Genomic DNA, 13,287 nt, shown 5'->3' with positions numbered 1-13,287 from the left:
AAAGTCTTCTATGAGAAGCAGAGCTCAGTTCTCCTCAGTGATTTCATCAGTGCAAAGCCTTAGACCAAAGGTTCTCAGCCTATGGGTTGCAACCCCTTTGGCACCCCCTCTACCTTAAAATATTTAAATTACGATGTATAACAGTAGCAAATAACAATTATGAAGTAGCAACAAAAATAATTTATGGTTGGGGGTCACCACAACATGAGAAACTGTATTCAAGGCTCACGGCATTAGGAAGGTTGAGAAACACTGCCATAGAGGATATGATTTTTTTAAGTTTTCTTTTATTATTATTATTATTATTATTATTAATTACACTTTCATTTTGTACCCCCCCATAAGCCCCTCCCTCCTCCCCTCCCGATCCCACCCTTCCTCCCCTTTCTGCATGCATGCCCCTCCCCAAGTCCACTGATAGGGGAGGTTCTACTCTCCTTTCTGATCTTAGTCTATCAGTTCTAGTCAAAAGTGGCTGCATTGTCCTCTACCTTGGCCTGGTAAGGCTGCTCCCCCCTCAGGGGGACGTGATCAAAGAGCAGGCCAATCAGATTATGTCAAAGGCAGTCCCTCTTCCCATTACTATGTAACCCACTTGGACACTGAACTGCCATGGGCTACATCTGTGCAGGGGTTCTAGGTTATCTCCATGAATAGTCTTTGGTTGGAGTATGAGTCTCTGGGAAGTTCCCTGTGTTCAAATTTTCTTGTTCTGTTGTTCTCCTTGTGGAGTTCCTGTCCTCTCCAGCTCTTGCTATTTCCCACTTCTTTTAAGAACAGGTTTTTGCGCATTTCTTTGGGTTGTCATTCAGTATACAATAAGCAAAGAGTATTCCAAAGAAATGTAGTCTTACTAAATATAAATGCATTACCCTTGACCTAATTACTTTGCATTCTCTAGGAAGAACCAGGCATAATAAAAGGAAGATTTCTTCAATAACAAATAGGAATTTATTATATGTTTGTAAGGAAGAAACTATTTTATGTGCTCCAGTTGAGGAAAGAAATCTTTAACAGATGTACAAAAAAAAAAATCACTGCTAAAGGCAATTTTCTTTATCATTCTTTAACTCAAGACTTGGATTCTGCGCTGAGGCCATAACTCAGTAATAGACTGTATGCTTGTCTAGCATGCTGTAGGCCTCAACCACACACATGTAGAAGATTGTTATTCTGTATTTCAGACTGTGTAGCTTTAATCTGCTCTTTCATAATTGCTCATTTTCTTCTTTAGGGTATATGATGGTTTTTCTTCTCAGTGTGATTAGCAAATTTTGGGTATTTAGTTATAGTCAGCAAGATTAGTTTTGCCATCTTGAAACATTTTGATGCTTTTTGTTTGATAAGCCCCCGAAACCTAAACAGATTTTGTTGTTGTTGTTGTTGTTGTTATTATTATTATTATTATTATTATTATTATTATTATTTTGCTGTTTTCAGTGTGATTCGTCATAGAGATGTTCGATCCTGTCACTATGGTGTAATAGACAAATTCCGCCTCCAAGTTTCCGAGCAAAGCCAGAGGAAGGCTTTAGGAAGGAAAGACGTTATTGCTACTCTTCTCCCATCTGCAAAAGAACAACAAAAGGAAGAAGAGGAGAAAAGAATAAAGGAACATTTAACCGAAAGTGTATTTTTTGAGCAGTCATGTCAACCAGGTAGTCTTGTTTTTAAAGCCCCTTAAAGCTTTATACATTTTCAAGTTTAATCATGGAGCTACAGTGAAATGCTCTCAAGATAAGCACATTAAATCTAGTTAGCAAAGTGGAGCTTAGAGCACCAGGTCTCTGAAATAGAGCAAGAGACTGGCCTTTGGCCTTCAAGAAAGAAAGGAGTACCCATTATATTATGTAGGAGGAGCAGACAATTGCCATACTAGGCTTTGAAATGTGTGAGATGCCGTATATCATAGATGCCGTGTATATATATATATATATATATATATATATATATATATATATATATATGCAGGTACCATACTTTAATACCAGTACAAATTTAGCAATTATGTACTATTGTTTCCATGACTTTTGTATATCCTTTCGCATTTAATTAGTTTGAAGGAGGAGAGAGACTCATTTTGGCAGTAGGCCAAGCTTACTGTGCTGTTCATATTATTTTGAAAAAAAAATCTCATTAAAGTTGAAGTTAATTAAACTAAGTAGATTATAATATCCCCTGTGGGCTATTAATTGAATCCCTCTCCATTCCTCATTTCCTTCCAGCTTAGATACTCAGAATCGTTACGATATATACTTTTGATAATGATACTCTCCTCGTATCCAACTTCCAGACACCATTCCCCCTTCCTCCCTACTTCTAATTATTGTCCTCCAATCCTATTAGAAGTGTAGAGGGATAAATTTTTTTCCATAGGAAAACAAAGGGCTTTTCAGAGCATGATTCATGAGTGTGATATCAGCTGTCTGTGAAACTGAAATGTGCAACTTAGGAGTGGTGGCACACGCCAGTTATCCCAGCATGCTGGAGGCTGAAGCAGGAGGACTGCCATGAGTGCTACACAGTGAGACGCCTATCAAAATGGGAAAAAAAAGGGCTGGGAAAAGGGGGTTAGCAATAGAGCATGAGCGTAGCTTGAGCAAGACCCTAGGTTCCATCCCCAATACAAAGAAGAAAACGTTTTGTAAAGGTAGTACATGTATGTAAAATTAAAAATAAATTAAACTGAAAAGTAAAACAAAGACAAAAGGGAAAGAAACTGAAGCTCATATTTGCGATATTTTACAAATGTTCTTTTCATATCAACTCATATATCCATATCATTGTGCTCATCTTCAAATGTTTATTTTAAGAAGCCAGGAAGTGCTGTCTCTTTGATGTGGCCCTGAAGTTTTTCCAGTCTGCACAGGGAGTGCCTATAATCTCTGTTTAATATCAGGACTGAGGACTAGGTACTAGCTTCCTAGCAGTAATTATTTACTAACAGGTACATCTTTGATCTTTGAAAACCAGGTAGTCTTGTTTTTAAAGCCCCTTAAAGCTTTATACATTTTCAAGTTTAATCATGGAGCAAGGGTGAACTACTCTCAAGATAAGCACATTAAATCTAGTTTGGCTGGTGTGGTGCCCCACTCAGGCTTTGAGAGGTGGTGGATTGGGCATTTAGAGGGATTCTTGGGTACATTGTGTTGGACGCCAGCTTGGCTTAAATGAGAACCTGTTTCAAAATTCAAAGAAAAAAATAAAAACAAAAAAAAGGAAAATTTCTGAAATGACATCTTGTCAGATCAATATGTTGAAGGTGATTTACTTAATGAAATAAAATATTCCCACTTCAACAGGCCTCCAAAACATGAAAAGCCATTGAATATATTTTTCTTGACATTTAATTAATAGTTAAAAATAAAATCATTGGAGTTCATTTTTTTCATTTAACACACTGATATGTTTTTCAATTTATTACTCTTTTACATGTAGTGATGTTTTGCCTGCATGTGTGTCTGTATACCACATGTATGCCTGGTGCCTATGGAGGCTAGAAGAGGACATCAGATCCTCTGGGACTGGTGTTACAGATAATTGTGAGCTGCCACATGGGTGCTGGGAACTGAAACCCTGTCCTCTGAAAGAACAGCTAGCAGTGCTCTTAACTGATGAGACACCTCTCTATCCCCTAACTTTGTTCTTTTTTTTTTCTTCGTTGGAAATCATGTGAAATTCATTCTAAAAGGCTAAATACAACACACATACAGAGACAGAGAGATACAGAGAAAGACACAAAGACAGAGAGACTGACTAAGGAGATGGTTCAGTGGGTTAAGCACTTGTCATACATGTGTCAGGACCTAAGTTTGAATCCTCCAAGCCCATGTAGCCAGGTACAATGATTTTATGTCCAGAAATCTTAGTGTTCCTATAGTGAGCTGAGAGACAGAAAGAAAGGTGTTCATAAAGGCATGCAGGCTAATCAGCCTGGAGTATACAGTGGTCTCAAACAAGATGAAAGGCAAAGATTGAGACCTGGGGTTGTCCTCTGACTTCCACGCACACTAGGTCCCTGCATTCACACAAATGTGTGCATGTACACACATACACCAAAGCTAAGTAATTCTAATAGCTGTGTGTGTGTGTGTGTGTGTGTGTGTGTGTGTGTGTGTGTGTGTGTGTATTTATGTCTGTGTCTGGATGGCTGGATGTTTGGAACAGGGTCTAACTCTGTAGTTCAACCTTGCCTCTGCCTCCCAAGAGTAGGGGTTACAGGTATGAGCTACTGTACCTAGATTCGTATTTTAATTACCTAATTGATTACTTATGTTTATTTACTTTTGTTTTTGAGACAAGGCCTCACAACATAGCTCTAGTTGTCTTGGAATTAACTCACTATGCAGACAGGGCTGGCCTCAAAGTTGTTAATCATCCTCCTCTCCCTCCTGGGTGCTGATCTACATGCATTTTTGTCAGTGCTCTCAACCTTAGTTTTAGAATGATCATTAGTGTCCAAAGTATAGAGAGATATCTAATTGTAATATTGTTACAGGTAGATGAATTGTAGAGACATTGGCAAGATACATGATGGTCTCTGTTTATGTCAGGATGTTCATTGAGGGCAGATACTTTTAAATCTTGGCCACCATTATATGCACAGAATAGTTACATTGAAAATACGTAATTGGTCTAGTTGGTAGGGAGGTACCCCACTCTAGCTCATCATGTGCCAGTAAATGGAATAAAAATAACGTTTTGTGGGGTTATAGGGATCAAATCCATGACATTTTACTGAACTAAAATGTTAAATAAATTGAGATTGTTTTCGTGCTTTAAAAAATTCCTGAGACATTTTTAAATGTCATTATTTTCTTCGTGCTACTAATGTAAAGATTTCAACATAAGCATATTACTATAAGTAAAACAGTGCAGCATGACTCACTGTTAGCTGGAAAGTGGTTGATGGGTACATCATGAAACGTTTGGATTTTAAATTTTATTGAGAGCTACATGTAGGAGTACACACCTATAATCCTAGCCCAGGAGGATGTTAAGTTTAAGATAAGCCTTGACTACATAGGGCTACACTGTGCTAAAAACATAGAAGTAAGCAAAATAAGAAATTCTGTAAGTTTAATGTATAAAAAACATAAGCAGGCCAGGCATGGAGACATGTGCTTATGTCTTGGAAGGCATGCATAGCAGAAATACTACAAGCCCACACCTAGCCCGAGCTCCAGAGAGTTACATGCCAGCTAGGGGAAACAAAGCAATGCCCTATCATTTTTATATATTTTTTAAAAAATTACATTTTTTTAACTGGAAGGGGGTTGATCTCATGTGCTGAGATGTGTGTGGAGGTCAGGGGACAACCTGTGGCAATAGCCTTGCTCCTTCTACCATGGAAATCCTAGGGATGCAACTCAGGTGATCAGGCGAGAACAGCAAGAACCTGTTCTACTCACCCAGCCATCTTGCTGACAGTCATCCTCTGTTATATAGGGAACTCAAGCCACATGAGAACCTGCCCCCAAACCACACAGCAGTAACAAACTTAAAAAGAAAAAATAACCACCTATGGTTTCATACACCTAACAAGTTGCCTAATATTATGTATTGCCTGCATATAAAAATAGTTTTAATCTTTTTATGTAACAGAAATAAACTGTAAAATTAAGATAAATACGTAAAATATACTTTCATAAAATACTAGCCTGGGCTATTAAAGACATTTTTATAAGACTGAATATTGGTAGATTTGTCTTAATTACCAATATCAATAATAAACTGCAGAGGCTTTGTCATACCCTTTTTTGTCTGAGCCTTCTGGCTTTAGAAAATTATGTTCTTTATTATTGTATGTAATAATAAAAAAAACCCTGAAAATGACACAAAAGACCACCAGTTGGGAATTGATTAGATTATGACTACTAATGGGATGGGACATCTGTCATGCAGGCATTTACAAGGATCTGTTAGGATGAAGTTTCTATGCTGAGTGGGAAAAGCTTCAAATAGTGGGCTGGAGAGATGGCTTAGTGGTTAAGAGTGCTTCCTGCTCTTACAGAGAATCCCAGTTGGATGCCCAGCCCCCACATGGTGGCTCACAACTGTCTCTAGCTCCAGTTTCAGGAGATCTGACACCCTCTTCGGGCCTCCATGGCACCAGATACACATGTGGTGCACAGACGTACATCCAAACCAGACATTCAAATACATAAAATAACAATGATAATCTTTGAAAACGCTGAAAGTACTTTAGTAAATGGGAGCAGCAGTTGGATAACATTCGATTTACGGAAAATTTACCTGCATTTTTCTCTTTGCATGTGTAAGATGTGGAGGGAGTTCTTTTGTGGGCATGCGAGTGTGTATGTGACACAGCATGTGTAGAGGTCAGTCTAAGTTTCACTCTACCTTGTTCAAGGCTGTATATCTTGGTCATGGCTTTGTTCATCAGGTCTCCCCTTCCCACCTTGCTGTTGGAATTACAGATAAATTTTCCGTGTTCAGCTCAGTGTAAGGTTCTGGGGATTCCTAGTCTACGTTCTCATACTTGATACAGCAAGCACCTTTTCCATGGAGCCGTCTTTCCAGCCCCTATTTTACATGTTTATGTGGACATTTATGAAATCTGAAAATTGTCAATAGTGCTCTCTGTAGGAAGAGATGATAGAGGACATTTGTTTTCTTCTAGTCTTTGCTATTTTATTTCTTTGAGACAGAGTTTGACTCTGTAAACCCAAGTTACTCCTGATTTTCCCTCTCCTTTATCTCCCCAGTACAATTACAGCTGTGTACCACTACCTTCAAACTCACATAGCCTGGCCTTGAACTATAAGCAATCTTTCTGCCTGTTTCCCAATTGCTTGGATTACAAGTGTGTGCCACCAACACCCAGCTCTTTGGAATTATCTTTATTTTAATTTGCAGTGAATGGTGTACTTGTCATATTTCCCTTAAAATCAGTCTTGCAACAAATATAAATACAAAGTTATTTTCCCTTTAAACTAAAACAAGATGGATTTTAACATTATTCATGCTCTTGTTTCATCCCAAGCAGTCATTACTAGGAAATTCAACTTTGTTTTACTTATTTGGCTTTGGTGAAGTTCAATTAAATTTCACAACAGCTAAGGTATTAATAATTTAGAAAAGTTCCACTTAATAATGGAATGAACAGCATTATTTCATTAATAAAACACAAATTGTGTTGCTCTTGGCTATTCCTTTTAATGAAAGGAAGATTAGTGGGGAAAGGTGCATAGTAGAAAAACACTGCTACTGAGTGATTAGCCAAGGTTCCCTAAGTAACAGAGCTCTCTCTCTCTGTGTGTAATCTGTTATATATTATAGTGTATTTTTATTTATATATAATATGATAGGATATATATGAATTAATTAGGGTGGCTTGCTGTGGTCTGAATAGTCCAACAATCACTAGTGTAAAGGTCAAGGATCCAGTAGTTTTTCATTCTATGAAGCAGGATGAGTCAGCTATTGCAGTCCAGTGCTGGAGTCCCAGGGATGTTCTAGAGACTTGCCAGTTTACGGTCCAATTTGGAGTTTTGAACAAGTAGATTTTGATGGCAGCAAAGGAGTGGGTCAGGATACATGAGCTTGCTAATGATAGTGAGGACAAGCAGACAGAAAGTACAAGCCTCCTTCTTCCATGTCCTTTTATGTGGGCTGCCACTAAAAAGTATGGCCCAGATGTAGGGTGGGTCTTCTGACCTCAATGGTCTGGAATTTAAGGTGGGGCTCCCACCTCAAATAATGCACTCAAGAAAATTAACCCACAGTGTGCCTAGCTGCTTGGGTTTTGGTTATTTCCAGGTGTAGTCAAATTGACAACCAAGATTAGCCATTGCACTGGATTTCTTTAAAAGATGGAGATAGACCTTAGATACATACCCAGCACTGTGACACAAAAGGCTTGACAACACGTTGTTTCGTGTGTATTTGGTATTGGTGAGTTTTCATGGGTGCTGGGACCAAATTCAGGTCCTCATGCTTGTGCAGCATGCACATTCCCCAGTGAGCCATCTCTAGCATTATATTTATTTTGAGACTGGGCCTCACTAAATTGTCTAAGCTGGCTTCATAATTTCAATCCTCCCGCCTCAACTTCTGAAGTAGATGGGATCACAGTCTTGTGCCACCATTTCCTCTGGAATAGATGGGATTACACATGTGAACTACCGTGTTTTGTCTTTTTTTTTTTTTTAAATAGTCATGATGATACTGAGTCTGCTGCCTATCACAGGCTGGCCTTGAACTTGTGATCCTCTGACCTCAGCCTTCTGAGTTCTGGGTTGATAGGCTTTATACCACTACATCAACTTTTCAACTAATTTTTGTGTGTATGAAATAGAATTGGTTTGGTTGTTGTTGTTTGAGATAGGGCCTTACTAGGCAGTCTTGGCTGTCCTGAAACTTGCTATGTAGACCACTCTGGCCTCAAACTCACAGAGATCTACCTGCCTCTACCTCCCATGTGCTAGAACTAGAAGTGAGTGCCACCATGGACACCACTGATACAGTGTTGTTAAATATAGGTCCTGTGTAATAGAGTGTGTCTTTAGACATATAAATCTCAGATGACTGATATTTGTGTGAACTGAATTGCAACCGCATTTCACTCTTCTCCCAAGTCCTAGAAAGCCACAATTCTCTCTGATTCAATGAATTTGACCATTTTAAATCCCCGATATGTCCCAATTGTTCCATTATAAACTGAGCATGTTATCTGTGGAGAAAGCATTGGATGTACAGTCCACTTCAGGATGTTGGTGTTTTCCTTTTGTGATCACTGTGCCACCTGAGTGGGGTAGCTCCCTGCTGAAGTCCGCTATCCCAACTATCATACCATGTCAGTAATCCTGAAAACAATCAAAATTCCCAATGTGGGATGTAGTTTTGGTAAGGTCTGGTGTGAATACCTGCAGTGCAATTCACACCAGTGTCAAGTTGAGCCATTTTCAGTCAGGACTTGCTGACATGACCAGGTAATCCTCTGGTATACAGGAAGAAGATGTTGAGTGTTCATTCATTTCTAGCACACTCTTTTAGAACTATCTGGAGGCTTTCTGCTTTGTGTTTGTACTAGTGAGGTAGCTGTGCATGCGATTGAAAACCATGCTGGGTGTGGTGGTACATACTTGTAATCCCAACACTGGGGAGGCAGAGGCAGGTGGATTTCTGTGTATTTGAGGCCAGCCTGGTCTACATAGAGAGTTCCAGGACAGCCAGGGATACACAGAGAGACCAAACAGAGAAAGGAAATCATACAGGTATTTATGATACACACCCGAAAGACTATTTACTACTGTAGATTACAGCCACAGGGTTGGGGATTTGGTAGTCACTGTTCTTTCACTAGTGCCCATTGCCATTTGAGGAAGCCAGTGGATAAGGAGGGAGGGTTAAATTACAGATTTCCAGAGACAAGCAAAATGTAAGCCTCCATGGGATTAGAGCGATGGTGAAGATATAGCCAAAACACCCATGCAAAACACTGGTGCCTGGTGGCTACCACTTGTGAAAGAATTTTCGTCTTACACATTGGTTTTAGAAGCAAGCTCAGGGATTTTCACCTTTTTTTTCCAAACAGAAAACAGAGCGGTCTCTTCAGGACCTAGTTTGCTAACTGTCTTCCTGGGAGTGGTATGTATTGCTGCCCTCATGCTGCCTACCCTGGGGGATATGGAATCGCTGGTGCCTCTCTACCTCCACTTAAGTGTGAATCAAAAATTAGTGGCTGCTTATATCTTAGGTAAGGGCTTTAAAGACGCTTTGGGACTTATGCGTAGGGATTGACTAGTTTCCAATGGTATAAAATATGTATAAAATACAGTTATGCCTAGAAATGTAATCCGGAAGTGGCGGGAGGAGGATTAGAAGTTTGAGGTTATCTGGCTACAGAGTGAATCTGAAAACAGTTTGCACTATAGGAAATACTGATACTGTCTTGCAACAAAAAAAGGCTTTTACTAATGTTTTCTTCCACCTCTACTTTGATGCCAATTCTTTCTTGTTTTTGTGTTCAGTGTTTCCTGAAGTGCTCTTCTGTTCTGCTTTTTTTTTTTTTTTTTTTTTTTTTTTTGCCAAGCTTTCATGTAGCCCAGGATTTCCTTGAACTCTGTATAGCAGAGAATTCCCTTGACCTCCTGACCTTACTTTACTTACCTCCTCAGTACTGGTATAACAACCATATACCACCACAGTAGGCTTTCCTTTTTTAACTTGTATTTGTTTGTATATATAATGTATGTATGGCTTATTTTTTAAATTTATTCTGTCACTCTAGTCCATGCTATTCTGGAGCTTACTATATATCCCAGTCTATCCTCAAATTCACAGGGGTCCTCCTGTTACGGCCTCCCTGATAGTGGAATTACAGGCATGTACTATCATGCTTGGCTGTTTTTTTTTTTAATATAAATGTATATTCTTTAAAATATAAATGTATATTTTTTTTCTTTATTTTATTTTTCATTTTTTTTGTTTTTTTTAAACTTTTATTAATTACACTTTATTCATTTTTGGCTGTTTTTTAATTTCTAAATTGCCCATTTCTATTCTTTCCTTGAGCTTCTACTCTCCCTGTCTCTTCCCCTTTGACCTTACCCCTCAAGCCACCCATCATACTGTCATGATGCTGATTTCCCTTCTGTTTCAGTTTCACGATGTCTCCCTACTCTAAAGATACCCATTTGCTCCCCAAACTCCATGGAATAAAGTGTAACTCCCTAGCGTGGCATTTACAATAGTGCTGTCTTACAGACCTCACTGAGCTGATTTCTAGCTATTCTGCTTTGTAAATCCTTGATGAGAGCCTGCTGAACTACTCATTGATTCTAGAAAGTCTCATCTGGAATTCTGGGCCTCCTTCTAGAGTCTTGATCATGCCATGCCCTTTCTTGAAATATTTGCTTTTGCTCAGCATCTTTCCTTTCTGTCTACTGAGATTTACCTCAGCTTCAGTCCTAAGCAATCATCTTCCATCACAGTGCTCTTTTTTTTTTTTAAATTACTCCCCAACATTCATTAAGACTGAGCATACAAGCCAGTGTGGTGTCACACATCTTTAATCCCAGCACTTGGGAGGCAGAATCAGGTAGATCTCTGTGAGTTTGAGACCAGCCTGGTCTGCATAGTGAGAGCCAGGGCTATGTAAAGAGATCTTGTCTCAAAACAAACAAACAACAAACAGACAAAATAAAAAAAGAGGATGGAGCATGTTCTTATATTATTGAACAGTTACTGTTTTATATGTGGAATCTTTCAAGGAAAGTGGGAACACTATACTGCTCAGTTTTTGTGGCCTTAGGGCCCTGATAAAAAGAGGCTGTTGAAGTCTCTTTAGTTTTACAGACACTTTTAAATGACATGCCTGCTGTTATTACAGCTGATGTGACTGGATAAAGTAGGTATGTTTGATGGTGAAATTAACTATGACCAGACATAAGTGATTTCATTAAATCTATCCAGAGACTGCCTATGGTTAAAAATTAGATTTCTTCTGTATAATATCAACTAAATTCAAATTGACTTTGAGTTCTTGGTAGAGTGCCTGCCTGTGGCGCTATATTTTATTTGCTTGCTGAGCTCCAAGCAATTGTTTATTGAATGATAGATTTTATAAAGTGCATTTCTCTAACTGTCCTCCATTTTTTTTCCTTTCAGGTCTTATCACAATGGCTATACTTAGAACATGAGCAAGGATTAAATCTAACTTCTGAAGTAAATTTATCTTAAATATGAATGTGGACTGCCTTTTATCTCTATTTCACTCCATTAACACACCACAAATTATTGAATGATTTCAAATATCTGCAAATATATAATATATTTTCAATTGGTCTATAATTTTATTTGAAGGACTTTAGCACTTTATGTTACAGACAACAAAGATACTTCTGAGTGATACCTAGAAAATTATTTGAAGACATTCTTTTAAAATCTATACCTATTGTGCAAATGACTTTAATTAAATGTTATTTTTCATCTTTTTTTTCTAACTCACTTGGATAAGGTCCTTCAAAGTTTAAGACCTTACATGAGCAACTGACCAGCTTGAAATTGAAATGACATTGATTGCCTAGACCCAAGTATCAACATTAATATGTAAATCATAGATTTCCTTCTCTCTTGCAAGGAGTTGTTGCAGTGTTTCTAAAGTCAGTGTGTGAGGGGGTTGAGATAACATAAGGTCCTTACTGAGGGATCATGCTTAACCTATACCCTTCACAGAGGACAAGATATATTTAAATGACTGTGGGAACTACAGACCAGGTAGTGGTTCCTACACCAGGCCCCTCACAGAAGTAGACTGGCTTCTCTGTTTGGCCTGAGAGTTCTAAAGGAAGGTAGGTGGTTTTTTTTGTTTTTTGTTTTTTTTTTTTTTTAATTAATTGGTTCGTCCTGGCTTTACCTCCTGTTAATCCTTAATGTCATTAAGGGAATAATCACTTGTTGGTTTTCTCCCAAGTCCCTGGCTTGCCTGAGTGTGATTTGCCCTGATTAGGAATGTCAGAGGACTGTTTTTGAGGACATTATTTTTTTTTTTTCACCTTCAAACTCTAAGCCAAGTAGAGAAAGCTCTAGATACCTATGTCTATTTTGTATCAGTCACTGGGACAATTTTTAAGTTTTTATTTATTAAAACAAATTTACCAAAAAGGCCCCCTAAGCACAACTACTTCCATTTCTTGATAGCGTTTTCTGGTGTCTAACATCTGTGTGTTTTAACAGTTGTGTTATCACAGCAACTGATCTTTTACATCTTAGGATTTTTATCTGAAAGCACAATGCATCGAGTCTCTTGAAAATCTATTTCTCTTTCAGCTCTTTTTATGGAATAAACTTTACGCACTGCTAATGTAGCATTCTCGAGGACTATATGTAAACACAAATGTATGCCTGAAGTTGATTTTTTTTTTTTTGCAGGAAACAGTACTCTGCTTCTAGAAGCTTTTTGTCTAGTATTTCATAGGAAATCATTGTTTAACCATTTGTGGAGCATAAATCATTCAGTGGATCATGTCTGTACATTGTATAATGACTGAAAAGCACATAAATGTAATCGACTTTGAACTCATAAAAAAAAAGAAAACATGTTTTTGAGGCTCTCTCTGTTCATTTCTTGAGGTGTGTGTGTGTACCTCTGAGGAACATCAAAGTATTATCTGTCTTTTTTCTTCAAGTTGGCTTATATTCCTATGAGTTAAATATGGAAAATAATAACTGTGAAATAGCTGGTGTTGTAGCTCAGTGGTAGAGTTTAAAATGTTTAAGGCCCTGGGTTTAATTACCGGTACCACACAAAAAGAAAAAAAA

The 13,287-nt window shown here is 38.2% G+C and overlaps 1 protein-coding gene across 4 annotated transcripts in view; it reads left to right on the top strand.

The window, feature by feature from the left end:
- Mospd1 (motile sperm domain containing 1) overlaps positions 1–13,069 on the top strand; it is a 30,728-nt gene extending 17,659 nt beyond the window's left edge. For 3 of the 4 annotated variants that reach the window (XM_055618042.1, XM_055618043.1, XM_055618044.1), the window contains 3 exons: positions 1,441–1,658; positions 9,560–9,721; positions 11,635–13,069. In XM_055618042.1, coding sequence (XP_055474017.1) covers positions 1,441–1,658; positions 9,560–9,721; positions 11,635–11,666 — 412 coding nt within the window. In that variant the 3' untranslated portion in view covers positions 11,667–13,069. The remainder of the gene's footprint in view (positions 1–1,440; positions 1,659–9,559; positions 9,722–11,634) is intronic. The other variant, XM_055618045.1, reaches the window with a different exon arrangement.
- Positions 13,070–13,287: the final 218 nt, after the last annotated feature.

This window comes from Psammomys obesus, unplaced genomic scaffold, assembly GCF_907164565.1.
Source record: "Psammomys obesus unplaced genomic scaffold, mPsaObe1.curated_primary_1811, whole genome shotgun sequence".
Taxonomy (NCBI): domain Eukaryota; kingdom Metazoa; phylum Chordata; class Mammalia; order Rodentia; family Muridae; genus Psammomys; species Psammomys obesus.
The sequence above is the reverse complement of the archived record's forward strand: the minus strand, read 5'-3'. Positions and strand labels throughout refer to the sequence as shown.